Source organism: Pelodiscus sinensis, chromosome 2 (genome assembly GCF_049634645.1).
Source record: "Pelodiscus sinensis isolate JC-2024 chromosome 2, ASM4963464v1, whole genome shotgun sequence".
NCBI lineage: Eukaryota > Metazoa > Chordata > Testudines > Trionychidae > Pelodiscus > Pelodiscus sinensis.
The window spans coordinates 37,817,215-37,835,343 of NC_134712.1; the positions used below are offsets into that span (position 1 = coordinate 37,817,215).

At 42.0% G+C, this 18,129-nt stretch overlaps 1 protein-coding gene across 6 annotated transcripts in view; it reads right to left on the reverse strand.

The window, feature by feature from the left end:
• The window catches only part of POP1 (POP1 ribonuclease P/MRP subunit), a 45,381-nt gene that overhangs the window by 17,652 nt on the left and 9,600 nt on the right, over positions 1–18,129 (reverse strand). For all 6 annotated transcript variants that reach the window (XM_075920313.1, XM_075920316.1, XM_075920318.1 and 3 more), the window contains 7 exons: positions 17,121–17,369; positions 16,382–16,469; positions 15,878–16,065; positions 13,037–13,284; positions 12,796–12,889; positions 11,729–11,840; positions 9,403–9,522 (listed from right to left, as the gene is read on the reverse strand). In XM_075920313.1, the coding sequence (XP_075776428.1) occupies positions 9,403–9,522; positions 11,729–11,840; positions 12,796–12,889; positions 13,037–13,284; positions 15,878–16,065; positions 16,382–16,469; positions 17,121–17,369 (1,099 nt within the window). The remainder of the gene's footprint in view (positions 1–9,402; positions 9,523–11,728; positions 11,841–12,795; positions 12,890–13,036; positions 13,285–15,877; positions 16,066–16,381; positions 16,470–17,120; positions 17,370–18,129) is intronic.

Here is an 18,129-nt window from a genome sequence, read left to right on the forward strand (position 1 = left end):
CATGTACCATACACACTTTATAACACAACACTTTAATCCAAAAATAAAGGCTAAAAGGAGAAATGCTAATTATCTACACTGTTTACCTTGTAGACTGTAGTGTCTTTAGGAATTCAAAGACTTGCTAAAAATATGAATAAGATCTTCATACAAAGTTAGAGGATGAAAGACTAAAACAAACATGATATCTGTTAGGATATCATTACAAACACTTAGAAATACCTCCTCCATCAGAGCTGAAGTTCCCAAGAGAAGAAAAAACACACATGACAAGTAATGCAAGTGTTTCCTTACTGCTGAGAGGCAACCCTATGTGCCCTAATCAGCACAAATCAATATGACCATAATATTCCCTAAACAAGGAAGATTTTGTCAAATCCAAGAAATTAAAATGTCTGGCTAGTAATTTACACAGATTTGCTCTTATCTGCATGGTTCGAGAACTTGTATTAGACACCTGTGGTTTATTTAGGATGCTATCCTAGGGTATGTCTACACTACAGCGCTAATTCGAACCAACTTAGTTCGAATTAGTTAATTCGAACTAAGCTAATTCGAACTAGCACGTCCACATTAAGTGGACCCTGAAGTGGGGTTAAGGATGGCCGGAAGCAGTGCCGGCAGGGCATCAGAGGAGGACTTAGAGCGTGGAGATGCTGTCTCAGGCTAGCCAAGGGCTGTGCTTAAAGGGTCCCGACCCCCACCCCGGACAGACAGTTCTCAGGGGTGCCCCGCTTGCAAAGCAGTCCTGGCTTGGAGTGCCCTGAGTGCCCACACTGGGCACATCACAGCACTCGGCCATCAGCCCGGCTGCACTTGCCGCAGGCTGCCATCTGGGGAGAGGGGGCAATTGGGGGGCTGCAGGAGAACTTCCACCCCCAGAAGCCCGCAGAGCCAGCCTAGTCCTCCCCATCGGGGGCTCGTACCCCATTCCTCCTTCACCTCCTTCCACTTACCCTTCCCTAGCCCCTTTTCTTGATGTACAAAATAAAGATAACGTGTCTTCCAAAATTAGTTCCCATAATAGAAAAGAGGAGACAGAGGGGGGACAGGATAGAGGTCTCTAAAAGCAGGAGTTGGGTGGAGACGGTGCATACAGAAAAGTTCTTCATTAGTTCCCATAATAGAAGGACTAGAGGACACCAAAGGAAAGGAATGGGTAGCAGGCTTCAAACTAGTAACAGAAAGTTCTTCTTCACAAAGCAAAGAGTCAACCTGTGGAACTCCTTGCTGCAGAAGGCTGTGAAGGCTAGAACTGGAATAGAGTTTAAAGGGAAGTGAGATCAAGTCATGGAGGTTGGGTCCATGGAGTGGTATTAGCCAGGGGGTAGGAGTGGTGTCCCTGCCCAAGGTTTATGGAAGGCTGGAGAGGGATGGCACAAGACAAATGGCTTGGTCACTGTCTTCGGTCCATCCCCTCCAGGGTCCCTAGGGTTGGCCGCTGTCGGCAGACAGGCTACTGGGCTAGATGGACCTTTGGTCTGACCCAGTACGGCCATTGTAAGCTCAGGGCTCAGGGTCAGGAGTCTCAGTGGACCCCCTGCTCCTGGGTGGCCAGCTGGCAGCTCTCCTGCCCTAGACGGCCACTTTCCTGTGCCTAGTGCGGAGATCGTGGACGAGGTCCACGATGTCCGCACTAGCCCAGGCAGGTGCCCGCCTCTTGCGGTCCCGGGCAAGCTCCAGGGAGCCGCCAGCCTGGTCCCGGGAAGAGGGGGAGGGTTGGGGGGCATCAGGTGGGTGGCTCGATCCGTGCCAGGTGCAGGGTCTGCTGGCTGGGTGCTGGCAGGCTTGCACCTGGCACGGGCACCGTAGCCAGCCCGTGCCCCTTTAAGGGGTCCGGGGCCGGGAGAGGGGCAGTAGAGTTTCCCTGGTGTTGGCCAGAGTGGCCACCAGGGAAACCTGGGGAGGGCTAGCCTCCCACTAGTTCGAATTAAGGGGTTACACACCCCTTAATTCGAACTAGCTAGTTTGAACTAGGCTTAATCCTCGTGGAATGAGGATTACCTAGTTCGAACTAAGCGCTCCGTTAGTTCGAATTAAATTCGAACTAACGGAGCGCTAGTGTAGCGCCTATGAAAGTTAGTTCGAACTAACATCTGTTAGGTCGAACTAACTTTGTAGTGTAGACATACCCCTACAGAATGAGAAAATGCATCTGATCTAGAGGCATTAACAACTTTGTCCTAGGTTTAAAAAATTACAGCTTTATGCTCAGCATTGCTAAGTCCTGAAAGGAAAAGTGTTAAAATGGATGACATGCTCCAAATTGTGTATGTTTTTGTGGGACCAATAAAAGCATCTTCAGCACAGGATGTTCCACAGTTAGCTGAAAAGGGCACACTGCATCGTCAGGAATAAAATTATAATGGAATTGGGTTTTCTTTCAGAGGTTCCCGCTGTTGAGATGGGCAGAGTATATTTCTGTTGCCCACTGGTGAGTCATGGAGAAGTGCTACATGTCTATACATAAGACATATTTTTGCAATGTAATGAACTCACCTTGCACCCATCTACAACATATATCATTCAAAAGTTTAAATCATGTACAATTAGATGAGCTGTGATGTGGAGCTATCAAGTGACGTGGTAAGTCTGTAGGCTTGGTGAAACCATGGTACCCAAAATAAGAAAGTTTCATTTTTTGCATAGTTCTAGAAACATTGCAAATATGACTATAACTACAGTTTGTACTGTTTAAGTTAATTTCAGCATCTTAATTGATCAAAGCTATAAAACAACAATGTACTATAAGACTTATTTCTGGAAAAAATCATGGAAAAGTGATGATGCTATTTAGCATGTGACAAAAATGGCAAATAACTTTTTCAGTTCACTAACTTGAAATGTTTCACAGGTCGGCACATGCAATGCAAAAAAGCATCTCACAAGTTTTAGTTACAATAATTTTCAGTTGAAATCTGCTAACCAGATCAGTCTCTCACTGAAGGTTTATATCAGTAATAGTAAATTGCATGGGATAGTTTCAACTGAGTAGTGGTGAAGAGATATAAATTTACATGATTCCCTAAGATAGAGTTTCTCCATGTGTAAGCTTTCATACATACAATGTAGCATCTAATCTGCTTGGGAAAAGGTTTTAATTTGTAACTGCCTATAAAAGTAATATCAGCCTCTGAAAAATTCTAAAAACTAGCTTTTTAATTCAGAGACACTTATGCATAGGTCAGCATTAGTGTTAGAGATGACAATACATAACTTTATATTATGAATATGAAAAAGCTATGAAAAGTAGTATAACAATAGAGATGACAAAGTCCATGAACAAGTCCTCGCATCTCCAATGAAGAAGAAGGAATAGCATGTTGCAGCTCTTACCAACCAAGTCATCAACAACAGGACAAACACATCTGACCCTGAATCACAGCTACTGGTCCTGTAGGCATGGTCCTGTAGATAAGCACTATAAGTATGTCAGATGCACAAGTCTCCAGTGTTTCCTCTAAGCTGAATGGCAGCAGAACCCCTTAGCTGCTTAATGAGCCCTGCCCAGCCAGGGGCTCAGGACTGGGGCAGGGAGCTGCCTGGCTGGGGGAGGAGAATTGGTGCTCTGTCCTCAGCAGGGAGCTGCTGCTGTTGCTGAGGGAGAAGTGCTCCTCCCCCAGCCAGGCAGCTCCGCACATGAGGGAACACTGCAAATCTCTACTGAAAATAGCAGATGTTGGTGAAGAAACAAATAGAGAAATCTGTGAAAGGTGTGTTCAAGTCTGATGACATAACTCTTCAGTCCAGTCAAGAAATCTGGGATCAAAACAGTTGCCGACATGGCCAAGACCACCAAAGGTACGTCTGACACGAGAGGGGCAATCAGAGCAGCTATTAGTCCAAAAACCATTGTCTGCAAAGCCCTATTCTTTGGGAAAGGAAGACATGATGGCTCAATGGCAACTGTTCTTAGCCACCCATGATGATGGAACAATGAGAATGTAGAAAAGAAAATTAGGGCAACAGCTGGAAGCTCAGGCTGAAAGATTCCATGACCTAACAGCACACAACAAAGATATGATAATGTACATCAGAAACGCCAGGCGTGTTATACTAATGATGGCTGAAGACAAATGCCACTCATTTGATGAACTTGCTGCTAAGTTGTTGAGGCAGTTCCTAAAAGCATTTGACAAAGCTAATTTTGTAATCTAAATATTTGACAGATATGATAACACTAACTCAAAACCACAAATGGCAGCCTTGGACAGGATCAATGATTTGGGCATGCACTATTCAACAATAGAAAATGTTTCTAAACATGGCATCCAACAGGCAGCCACTTATGGTTCAAAATGCACCTTAGTGTTTAGGAGCACACCCAGCACAAACATTCCATCTTGCTTAAGGCTTTTCCAGTGATGGAGTAAAAGTCTATCACCAGTAGAGGTGTTGAAACAGCCCAGGATGTGGACAGTACTCAAGAGACAGTAGACACAAGCATGCTTCCACGTGCTATTTGTGCTAATATGGTCTTTGAGTAACTTGGGGTATGTCCACACAACAGGGAAAAACTCACAGCTGTGAGCCTACGTGGACTGAGTCCCATGAGACCAAAAAGCTGTTTCACTGCTAGATAGGTTTCCAGCTCAGGGTGAAGCCTAAACCTGGGATCCTCACACTCTGTCAGGTTCCACAGCTCTGAAATCTACACGGAAATGAAACAGACTTGCAGCCCTAAGTCGGTAAGCATGGGCCACCCTCTGTGTCTAGCTGCTGTGTAGACATATAGTATGTCAAAGGTATCCTAAGAATTAGGTCACTTGATACAAATGTTTTGGTCCTTGCTGTTCAGTACTTTCCAAAAATGGAACACAGAGATAGCTCTGGATTTAAACAGGCACCGTTACCAGCACAACTGGCAGGCACAGCTTCAGCACAGCGCATGCAATTTGTGAAACACTCACTCCTGACTACTGCAATTACTTCCTGCTGTACATGCTAACAGGAGGGGACGGTCATCCCTGTTTGGTGTTGGGTGAGGGGAGGAAATCTGTGTTAAGTGCTATCAAAAGAGAGTTTACTGCTTAAGAGATTTTCCAAACTGGGAGAGCACACAAGATAAGCTGCAATTTCTGAAGCAAGGAAGTTAGTACAAATGCTGTATGATCAGAGCATGAAAAAAGTAGACCCACAAAGACCTGAATGGCTTGAACCTTATTCTAGCCATCAAAGAGAGCAAATAACTGGCCAAAATCCTACCATGTAAGGACATTTTTGAAAAGCATGTCAAAAGAACACCATAGAAAATAGGGATATTAAAATATGCTTATAACAGGGGGTGGCTCTGCAGCAGCCAGTGCGCACAGAGGAGCCACCCTTCCTCCACCGAGCACTGGCTCCCGCAGAGCCACTTGGCCCTCCCACACTGGTGTGCCCTATTCACAAAGGCTTCTGTACAATTAAAATAGAATGGGGGAGGGTTTTTAGTGGGCTAAGGGGAATCAATGTTTATATGAACAATGTACCCATTATTTCTTTAAGTGTATTTTTTGGCATTGCATTTAACTATACTTAATCCTAAATTACCTTTCAAAAATGGTGGTAAAACCTTTTGTTGGGGAACAGATATGGAGCCAGTTATTTAGGGTTATTTAAATTTGCAATCAGACATTAGAGATCTGCCGGCAAATGCACCTTAGTGTTTGTATTTATCCACACCAATATAGCCTGTCAGATGAAAACATATTAAGGACTTTAAAAGAGAGGGTTTTTTAATCTAATGAACCATAATCTGAAGTATTTAAAAAAGAAAAAGTGCCATTGAGTTATGTTTCTTACACAGATATATTTAGAAATTATGTTCTTGTAGGGTTCTGTTAAAATGTAATGGGCATTACATATACAATCACATTTATACAGCATTAAAGATGTGCATGGAGGTTGGAAGGCAATAAGAGGTAACTGGCAAAATGAAACCAGGCCTAACACAACTTGGTGACATCACTCTGCCTGTAGCAAAACAGAATCCATGTTATTAATTCCAAAGTTTCAGGGAATTCTGTAGCTATCAATGGGAAGAACCTTTCTGATTTTGGTGAAACTGGAAAACTCTTATCTACATGAAAACCAGGTTACTGACCTCTGATATCACAATGCCTTTGAGTACATCTCGATCCCAAGAGGAATTGGGACCACAAAAGCCCTGGCCTACGTGGAGTGGGGGACTAAGGACTTTACTATGGAAAGAGAAGGGGAAGGATTCAGTGCACTGGTATGAAGGAGGGAAGGAATGGGGGCTGAGAAGATTAGAGTGACTGTGATTGGAGGTGGGAGAAACAAGGCTAGAGGTAGAGCTGGTTTAAGGTTCTGAGGCAATGTTTGGAAAATGGTGATTTCTCAGTCTGGAAGCGTGCCATGGGAATGTATCTATTTTGACAAATTTTTGACAAACCAAATTGGCTGACCTGGTTTCCTGCCTGCTGCTAGTCAGACAACCAAATAGGAGTTCCTGGTGAATGCTGCAATAAGCTCAGCAGGCAGAAGCAACAAAACATGCCCCCTTCTAATAGCAGTAATAGAAAGGAAAGATCCAAGCTGCAAGGACAGCATAAGCTGCTTAAGTAAAACACAATTTGACGACATACTATGTTATTTATGTGCAAAAAAAAAAAACCACCCTATGAGATGCTGTATGTTGATATGACTAGATTATGTTCTGTATTCTTTTCACATCACACACATGTAATAGTCTTATTTTGAAAAGTTATTAATTAAAAGTGACCATGAAAGAGGAGAGCCCAGCAAATATCATCCTCAAAACATGTATTTTCTAAAGAGTGACTTGGTGGGAAGACTATATTTGTTGCAGCAAATATCTGTGTTCCTATAAGAGGCCCCGTTCTTAGTAAGGGAGGCCCCCCATGGCAGGAAAAAGATAGGTAACAAGAGATACCCAGAGTTCCTGCAGAAGAAAAGGTTTTCAAGCAGCTACTGAGTAGGGTTTGGATAGCAATAATGGCTCTCGGGTCAACAGCTACCTCACGCACACACACACGCACGCACACACACACAAAACCCAATATCTAGCCAACAATTGGTGGAGGGGGAAGAGGAATACCAGTAACCATTACTTCAGTTTTGAGTTGCCCAGATAAAGGACACAAAGGAATCTCCAGGGTGTCTACTGTGTCTGTGAAAGGGACAAGTAAACGGAGGCTGCAAAAAACACCTCAGATCTTCTGTGTATGGAGTGTGCTTGTCCCAGTCATTTGTGGGGCGAGGGGGAAATCAGGAAAGCAACAACCATTTTCGCTGCTTAGCCTTGATTATTTCCCATCCCTTTTTTACTGCTACAGGTGGGGCTGCCACTGGCCTCTCAGCCCCTTTTTGAGATGAGCATTCTGTCTTTTCCTAGGAGAAGAGGGCTGTGTCTGGCCACCTCCTCTGTCCCCCCGCCTACTCTCTTTTATTGGCATGAAACTGTTCATGTGGCCATAGAGAAGATAGTGAAATCCTTTGAGCATGGTTTGGGGGGGATTAAAAGAGTTTACCAGATATAGCCTACCTTCTCCTCAAATCAAGGATAATCCCCCACAGGGAAAAGAGAGGCCAGTTGCATTAAAAAGTGGGTGGAAAGAAGAAAGCTCAGGAGCAAGGAAAGTGGCACCTGTTTTCCTGACTACCTAATTGATAGTGGCTTTTTTGGGGAGGATCTGGCTCCCTTACCAAGGAGGTGAAGATAGCTAGGGGGCCTTTCCTCTGCCTCATTTCCAGTTTGCGAGGGCAGGAGATGCTCCTTAACTCTTCACATTTCTGCTGGTCCCCAACTCTCCTTCCTGGGCCAGGGAGGGCTCTAGTTCTAGTCTCCTTTACCCCATGTGATGAATTTCAACAGTAGGACTGTTTCATTGACTACCCAACAGTCAATGAAGCCGGGATTTAAATATCCCCGGCTTCATTAAAAATAAAAATGGCCACTGCGCTGTGACGGCTCAGCTGATCATCAGCACAGCACGACAGTCAAGACGTGTATCAGTCGATAGGGAACGCCTTTGTCGACCGCTCCCTTACGCCTTGTTTCAAAGGCGTTCCCTGTCGACCGATCTGCATCTTGACTGCCACGCTGTGCTGACGATGAGCTGAGCCGGCACAGAGCGACAGCCATTTTTATTTTTAATGAAGCCGGGATTTAAATATCCCCGGCTTCATTGACTATGTCGGGTAGTCTAATTTACATGCCTCTGGCGACAGAGGCATGTAGTCAAGACATACCCTCATTGTGCTTTTGTATCTTTGGCAAGATACATAACTAATTCCCAGTGGCAGGCATAGTGGTGTGGGTGGTCACTCAGAAAGACAATCCATTGACCCTCCAAACCAATTTGTTGTAAACTAATCTATATTGGGTTTAAAACTTTTCATTTTTTTAAATATAGTAAAGGTCAGGGATACAGCAACATATCAAAAAGGGATGTGAATGAAAAGAAAGTGAATAAAACACTGCATGAAAGACTGTTCTAAGCATGCGACGTAGAATGGAAGTAGGATACAAAGTGACATGAAGACAAGAGACATCTGGATAAGAGGGGAGTTTTGTACAACTCTGATAGGATCCAGATAAAGACTGAGTTTCCCATGCAAGGCCTCTGGATTGAATAGGTAAGAGTTTAAGTGGCAGAAAGGGAAGATTGTGTTAGCAATGTTCTGGAAAAAGTCCAAAGAAAAATTTCCAAATCTTTGGGTCCCTGTATTTTTCTTATTTTCTGCTATGTTCCCCTAAGCAGACAAAAACCATAGCAGTATTTTCTTACTCCTTAACTCAAAATGCATACGTATTGCTGAACTTGTATAGCTCCCATTGTATGAAACTTTGTGATACTTTATGCTGGATTACTGTGTCATTTTAATAAACTTCTGAAGATAGACACACATTAGATTATCAAGAGTACTTTGTGTTTTTCCTGTATGACTTTGTTAACTCCCCTTTCTCAAGTTTTTGCAGTTGCATTTTAACTTCAAGCATACAGGGAGTTTAAAGTGGAAACACTGGATTTTTTTCTATACAAATATAAGCAGTGCCACTATAATCAAAGCAGAACAGAAACTGACAGAGTTGCATCTTAAAGTTTAGCACCTGGTTGGCCTTGCCAGGATTCGAACCTGGATCATCTGTATGGTTAGACAGAGGCTTCCACTGAGCACAAGACCAGCTTTGGTGCAAATCCCTTCCTTACAACAGCTATACTTAAAGCTACATAGTTTTCAAGCAGTTTCTCTTCTCACATGCAGCTGAAAAAAGCAAGAGAAATGTTTGAAATGAGTGTAATCAGGAAAGAAAGACAGACAACATGCAATACACACAAGGCTAGACTAAGGGGAAATACAGTACAGGGGATAAGTTGGATCTATTACCCTATCCTGTTTTATTACAATCACAAGATGAATTGAGCACTTTACCTTGATATTTTTCTGGATTTGGCAGAGCTTTTGACCTCTTTTTTGGCAAATTCACTCGAGGATCCCCAACAGTCAGACCCAGTATTGTACCTGCTGGAATTTCTGATGGAGAGCTTATTCCTTTAAAATATACAAATGTACACCACTGTGAAACAGATATTACCAACAAGAAAAACCAATGCACTTAAACAGTCTTCTCTTTATATTATTTATATATTTTGCCTTGGGATCAGATGCCTTTGCATGCCTGAAAGTTTAATATATATTTCTGAAGAATCACTAATACTCTAATAGACATCCAGTACAGGGGAGATAACAGTAGCAATGCTGTAGTTAAGACTATATCAAGATTTACACTTAGTGCTGAAAATAAATGCACTGTTTCATACTAATTTATTCTCCAATTTTGGCACAGTAATTCTTCAGAGGACAACTGATTTTACATGTGCTTTTTTAAAAATATACAACATATCAATTGACTTTTTTAGAAGAAATATTTTTTAAATGTCCCTTTCTGATATTCTGTAATAACAATATTAAGCTTTTTGTCCCTCTTGCTAAGAAGATGTCAAATTTGAATTATGCACACACCACATCTCTGACAGAGACCACTAACGGCAGATTCTCATCTGTAACACTGCTGGACCCAACGTAGCTAAAAGGAGGAGAGAGGAAAAGCAGGATTTACGCCACTGTTACATCACCCTCAAATCTCAGTTGACTAAAGTAAGAAAAGAGATACAAGAAAATACAGGTGATAGAATGTAGATCAAGGATACCAAACTCATTAAACGAAGAGAGCCGAAACAGCAGCAGAGAAAAATGTGAAGAGGTTTTTTTTTTTTTTTTAGCAATTTTTGTTGAGCAAAAAAAAAAATATATATATATATATATATATATATATATAATATAAAACAAAAAATGGAAGAGCTCCCCACCAACCCCACAAAGTTCTTGGGGTGGAGGGAGAAGACAAGGCTTTTTAGCCTCATCAGGCTCTCATCTTGGTGACGCCATTATGAATCGCTGCACCGGATGGCCCCCCCGACCCAATGAGCACAGCGAGCTGGGGACTAGTTCTAGGAGCGCAGGGGCAGCTTCGTGAGCTGCAGGGGAGGCTTCGCATGTCTCACTTTAAGGGCGGGGAAGAGCCGCATGTGGCTTGCAAGTTGTGGGTTGGCCACCACTGATGTAGATGATGGTGAAAAGGGGGAAGCTGATCAGCGACACAATGAAGGGGTGTTGAATAATTAACTATTTCCTTGCATTTCGGTGGGATATCTAGTTTAGAACTTAATTCTAAATTAATGCAGTAATGCATGAGTAAATACTGAATTTATTAAATCTCAGAATTAAAGGTTTAATGTTGCTTTGGTTTAAAGTAATCTCTGCTCTCCAATATTGTGCAATTGAAAGTATCAGTCTCAAAGTACTACTTCTACTTTCTCCTTCAACACTTATTTATTGCTTTCCATTACTCTTTTATAGTTTGGAAATTCAAATGAATTGCAGTATCAGTGCAACTTCTTTCAAAGCTTGCTGGTTCTTGCAGTGTCTAACATCTCTCTTGTTGGTATGATCAATAAGCTATAAGTCTAACAAACTGAAGTGATTTTATATCACTAGGCTTCCAGCTCTTTGATAAGTTAAGACACATTAATTACACACATACTTTTGCAATACAGTAAACTTCCGATAATCCGGCACCTTTAGGACCCAGGGGGTACCGGATTATCAGCTATGCCGGACTATTGGAAGGGGGGGGCTATCAGGGGTCTGGGGTGGGGTGGGGAGGATGCCACCTCAGACTCCTCATAGACCTCCCACCCCTTCCCATAGTCTGGCTCTGTGCCAGGCGTCCCCAATTCAGCCGCTGCTGGTCAGTTTCAGCAGTGGCTGAATAGGGGACGCCTGCAGCAGAGCAGCTGGGGTGCTGCCGGGTTGGTCCTGCAGCCCCGAGGGGCAGTGCTACGGGACCAACCCGGCAGCACCCCGGCTTTCCCGATTCAGCTGCTGGTCAGTTTCAGCAGCGGCTGAATCGGGGAAGCTGGGCGCAGAGCAGCTCCAATTGTTCAGCTGCCTGGAGCATTTCTGGGTTCCCGATGGTGCCGGACCATCAGGAGTGCCAGAGCATTGGATGCCGGACCAATGGAGTTTTACTGTATTTTCTGCCTGAAGTGAAAATCATTTCTGTCACAATAATAGAAAAGTATTGCATGTTTTTCATTACAGTTAGAAGCATTAATTGTGTACCATATCGGTTACTAAACAGTATAATTAGTTTGAAGAGTTTAATATTTTCCTCCTCAAAGCCTTTACTATATACCTTGCAACAACTCGAAGATTGCTTCCTGGCGTTGATGAAGAGACACCTTCTCAGAATCCTTGCAGTTTTCTACCCACCAGTTGTTAAGTTCTGTTTCTGCATCTGCCATCTCCTGGAAAACAGTGATTTCCTGTGATGGTAGACCTGGTAGACCAGAAGTGTTTTGTAGGTGCAAATTCAGATTTAATTTTCTATAGTGTGTGTGTGTGTGTGTGTGTGTGTGTGTGTGTGTGTGTGTGTGTGTGCGCACACACACACACACACACACACACACACACCCCAAATAATTGTAACGCACTTTCCCTCCTCAAATTGTGAACGTTTTTACACATATAAACTGGAAATTGGAGTTTAATAAATCGAATACTGCATTTTCCAGTGTTCTGTCTGCAAAAACCTAGCCAGTTTAATTCTTCCCAAAACTCAAGAACTAGTAACAGTTAACAATGTTTTTGAAACCTCTTAGATTGGTGACTCCCTATTCATGTAGATTTGTGACCACATTATGTTTACTATAAAAAGTACATTAAATATAAGAGTGTGTGTATGTGAGAGAGAGAGAATAAAATTCTTGACCTTGAAGAGTAATGGTATGCACAGAGACAAATGTTTTGGTTTAGATTGTAACAAAGTTTTTCAATTGTTCATAATCCCCATGGTTGCCTTTCAAGGCATCCTACAGGGGTGATAACCTGCTGGTTGAGAAACACTAGTCTATAGAATATCATTGTGAACCTTGAATGGGTCTGGCCATCTTATGAACATTGCAATACAGCACTAATCTGAAAAACTTGAGTGTTTATTCCATGGCATTGCAGTTTTGTTAGTTTTATTTCTTCAAGAAAACCCAAATCAGACATTTTAATGGAGTGTATGCTTTAGTTAAATACAAGTCATTGGGCTCAATACAGGAATTGTAACTGGATGAAATGTAATGACCTGTGATAGGATGGAGGAGGTCAGACTAGATAATGTAATAGTCCCTTCTGGTCTTAAAAAAGTCTATTAATATGAATTATTGATATAACGTGTGCATCTCAAGACATGTAAATTGCTGATTTTCTTACAGTTTGGACAGAAGCAGTTTTCAATGCTTCTGTAAGGACACAGTGCGTGAGTGGGCCAATCAACCGATATCTGAGAATCTCCATGGTCAAATCACTGCAAAAGATAAATTACATACAAAGTGAAAGTTTATGTATTCATTCATGCAGCCTGTATTAATGGTGCACAAGCCAGCAAGATTTTAAATCAGACATTCTAACTAATTTCATAGTTTCAGAAATTAACATTAGAATTTGAACACACCTGATCACAACACCAGTAGTCTGTGATGTCCAGCAGTATGGCTGTAGTGGAACTCTGGTCCCATCACCAATGATTTTTTTCAATGGCACAGCTTTTTCTCCATCATCTTCCCTCTTCCTTTTCCTGCCAACACTCATAGCTACGTCTGGCTGTTTTTTTTCTTGACAGAATGTGACAACTGGTTCAGGAGAACAGGTTTCCACAGGCTCTGTACACTGAAACACTGATTTTAGCTCAGTCAGTATGTCCTAAGGAAAAAAATTGAGTTTGTGTTAGCAGAATTAGTAATCTATTTGTAAAATATAAATCCAAGGTTACAGTTTTAGAATTACACTGTACTGCTTCATCTTCCTATACGAGCTAGATTGAAAAAAGGGCTTAGGCACCCAACTGCCATTTTACACGTCAAAATCCCAGAATCAGGCCTCAGGGAATTCACAAAGCTTTTGCTCAACTGCCCCCAAAACCTTGTGAGCACTTAAATGCACTTGGCACTGCCTACATTTTTGCAATGAAAGTTCCCTTAGTACCTATGTTTTTGCCTTTGAGCACATGTACTGCAAGGCCACACCAAATGTCCAGATAGCCAAGTCTCATACCAATGCACAAACTGAGAGAAGACAGGTATTCTTCCACCTAACTTGCCCTGTGATGCCTGATTTGGAAGCATGTTCAGACCTCACCTACTGGATTAGGCTGCAGAGAAAATTACATAGAATGCTGGGTTGGGACAAAAAAGAAGACAACTTCCATCATAATGTTTACCCAGTAGTTAGGATACTGATGTGGGAGATCCCCCCCCCCAACTCTGCCTCTACCTGAGAAGGAAAAAGGGGATATGAACTGGGATCGGCCACCACTAAGGTAAGTGCCTTAACCACTGGGCCATGCAATAATCTGATGTGGGACTCCTTTAGTCTCTTGTTGAAGCTGTTCCATAAAGAACTAATCACTCTTTTTATCCCAGTAAGCATGAAATCAGCTCTGCAGTCTAGTGGATAGAGTGCTCTTTTGAGAGGCACAATGACTTTTTGGACAAAGAATGTGCGCTAATTACAGAATTTTAAGTTATGCAGTTAAATGAAACCATAAAAATCTACAATAAACATGTTCCAAGCTCAGCTTGCTACAAGGGGTAGGGGAGAGTGAACAATCACTACTTCAAGCATATAATTAACCCAATCACTCCTTTAGGAGAGGCTGCGACAAGCTGAGGAGAAAGATACAATAATTCTAAGAACTTATGCAAAGAAATACATAGTTGTGTAAGATCAGTAACATTTAAGCCTTGTAACAGGGTAGTAATAACAGTGTTTCAGGACTTGAGTCAAATGCTTAATGGATATTTAAAGTCAAGGTTGTTTTTAAACTTCACTGCCACTTAAAAAAACAACCACCCACAAGTTGGGTTGCTTTTATGGCTTTTGTTCAACAGCAAATAGAAATATAAGGTTAATTAACAGTTAACATCCTGTTAGTAATGTAATTCTTTAGAGAAGTATAATAAAATATGAAAATTAGCTACAGTATAATACAATATGAAAACGAAAATGAATTAGTCAAACCAAGGAGTTAACATAATACAAGTTACAATTGGTTATGACAACAACAACTGGTAAAATCATCGCAGGAGCAAATTCAGCAATCAAATCAAATTAACGTAACATGAATTATTAAATGGCTTAGTTTATCTCTATGTATTTTACCAAGCAGTTTCTAGAAAGGAAAATATCAACTATGCGGTTAAGTTTAGAATATGTATGTACCCAAGATAACCTCTAATTATCTGTGGTAAGGGTTACATTAAATCTGTAATATGGGCTTATATGCATATGCTATTAATATGCCTCATTCCCCCGCCCCTCTCCCTTCCCCTCCAACACACAGCCCAGTAATGCTAGAACAAGACTTTCCTCCCAGGTGTCCTGAACTGATATCAAATATTCTCATGAGGAAACAAAAAATTAGTTACTTAGAAAAAGGAAAAGGGTCTGCTCTCAGGAGGTTTAGTCAGTCAGGAACTGCAATTTGGGGAGCCAGATGAGGTCTTCTACCTCAATGCCATAATACTAATGGGCTTCCTCCTCCAGTCAGCTGACTGGTCTGTGATATGCCTCTCTACTTTCCTTGAGAGGGAAACAAGAAGATCTAGAAACTAGAAAACATTCCTTCCACATTTACCTGGTTTTTAAAGGTAATGCAGACTTATCAGCCTCAGGACCTCCCCAGCAATCTTCTGATTCAAATCAGGAGAACATAAGTTTCACATCCCAACCACATTGTCTAATGCTGGTCAAGTGAGGTCAGTCTGAGTTTTAGTCCATTCTTGCAGCACTCCTTCCTTGAATACTGGTCCTTTGTCACATCCCCAGGTTCAGATGTTTTCCCAACAGGAAATGACTACACCTCCAAAATGATCCTAACTCCTTTATCTGTGTTAACAGCTAGGGCTCCCAAATAGCTTCTTGGCTATTTAGGGTCTGGCCATTTCTCTTCTCATGATTTATGATTCATTGTCTTTTTGACTTAAGAAAATGTTTTCCCTACCATTCACACACTTATACTTTTCAAGGCCGGAGACCTCATGACCGCAGTAAGAAATACTAGAATTGCCATCTTATCTGGCAAACTATGAAAGACCATTTCACTATTACAGCTCAAAGCTCAGGCTGCTTCAAAAGCCACTTATAAATCTCATTACATTTATTTTCTGTGTGCACCATTCTCTCGCACTCAGCTTTCCCAAATCCATCAGAAAATTAGTCTATTGCAGATTTCTGAAGTGAAGATTTCAGAGAGACATAAAAAGCCTGTCGACTAGGAAAAGAGAATTTGATATACCTGCTTAAGGGATGGATGTGTCCAGATCCACAATTGTCTCATTTTAGAAGTAACGTAACACTCATCCTTGGGTTTCCAAATGAAAGTAATGGGACCAAGTGCATCCTCAGGATAGCGATTTGCATGGTAAAGGACCAGGGAGCCTTGAATCCTTCCTGACAGACAAGGAACAGCTGCAAAAGTTGGTCCTGAGGGGGAAAAAAACCATATGCACATAAAAAGATATAGCTGTAACCCATAAGGCCTAACCCTGGTGTAAAAAGACCAGATTCTAACAAGATTCTTGCAAACTCTCTCAGCTCTTCTACCCATTACTTTCCTCCAATCATCTCTACTGAATGATTTTTCAAGCATTTAATATAAGCAGAGCCCTGTAATAGTTCTGGTAGCAGGATTCAGTTTGTCCAGATTGTACTGTATCTCTAGTGTACTGTACCATGAGTCAGATTTTAGTCTCTATTTTTGACGCCTAGTTTCATTTCAAAATATTTATGTAAGTTTTACCTGTATCTATATTACACATGGAAGCAAGAACTTTTAGAAGATCTTCCTCTTTTCCATTCAGCTCTAGGCAACAGTAATATGATAAATCCTTAAACAACAGAAAATACTAAGGTTAGAATAGCTTTAAAAACAAAATCTGATAAAGAGCTACTAAACAGATAATTTTCAAGACTTTGATCAGGCACAAAAGCACAAAAAAAATTAACATTAAAGTCAAAGACAGAGAGTAAGCAAAATTCAAATTACTATGCATTGTTTATTTAAAAGTAAAGGTTTGACCTTCTTTGCTAATTGCCAGTTTTGATTCAGTAAGCATTGCTCATCTAAGGCCCAGATTTTCTAACATTAGACCCACAGAGGAAATAAATTGGGTGACAATGTCTGCCACTGAAAACACTTGCTTTGAGATGCTGTCGTAGGGATTACAGAGTAACTCGGCTACCCCTCTGAAGCTAGGGATTATAGTTTCTTAGCTTGTATGGTGACATATGGGGAAATATATTTGAATACAAAACCTGTCAAGTAAAGCTAAAACACTTTTTAAATAAGTGTTTGCCTCAGTCTCTTCTCTTTGATCATTCTCCACCCCACTGACATTTCATAACATCAAATATTAATAGCTACATCATTATACATGCTTGCATATAAGACTGCTTTAATGTGACATCTATTATAATTTTAAAAGGCAAATTGCTTAATCATCTTGGCAAAGTACATGAAACTGATGCAATCTTGGTACCTGAAGAAGGCAGTGTTTTGTCATGGCTCGGTAGCAAGCCCTATAGCTCTTAGTTGTGGGTCTCTCTCCTAAGCAGTATCCCCATTTCTTCACCATATGAAATCTCTTTGCATGCCAAATATGTGTTTCCAACCAAATATTCTTCTTTTGCCTGCGATTAAATTCCACCACCAGGTTTACATGACGCCGTCGAGCTTTTCGGCACTTGCTCTTTGAATGCTCTTTTTTCTGATGCACAGCTTTTTCTGCCTGTGTTTTCAGAAGAAGGTAGGATATTTTCAGTGGCAAGCACCAAAGGCACAAATTTCTATAGCAGAAGACTGCTGTTCTGGATCAGACAATACTGAACTAATAAATTTATAGCTTAACCATATGGTATATAGTTTGATTTTATTATTTATAATTAAGATTTGATAAATTTGGGGAGAGAAACAGGGATGTTAGATAGCGTGCAATTGAATAGTTGTGTAATCGCATGAAATGTTAGCAGTTACATGACTATTTGATAGTCCCTGTGTGCAGAGGCAACAGCAAGTGTGTGCTCCTGGGCCCCACCCCTGGGGAGCCCACTGCCACCCTATGCTGCTGTCTCTCTTATCAGAGGCAGGAAAGAGTGTAGGGTGGCAGGCGGGAGCCAGTCCATGAGGGGAGCCGGTTTAAAAACCAGCTTCCTGCGCAGACTACCTCCTGCCTGCCACCCTGCACTGCTGCCTCCGATAGTGGCAGTAGCCCCGGTCCGCAGGGGGTGCGAGCTTCCCGCAGACAAACGCTGCTCTGTGACAGCAGCCCCCCATGGATAGTGGCTGCTTCGCAGCAGCCTCTCTTGCCTCCCTACCTTCACCCTGCTGCCTCTGATAGACAGAGCAGCGTGAGGGGTGCGGGTGGAGAGGGGGAAAGAGCGGAGGTACAGACACCACTGTGGAGCTGGAGAGGGGCGCGAACTAGCTTTTAAGCTGGCTCCTCCCAGAACTGGCACCTGCCTGTCCCCTCTCACTGCCTCAGGTGGGTC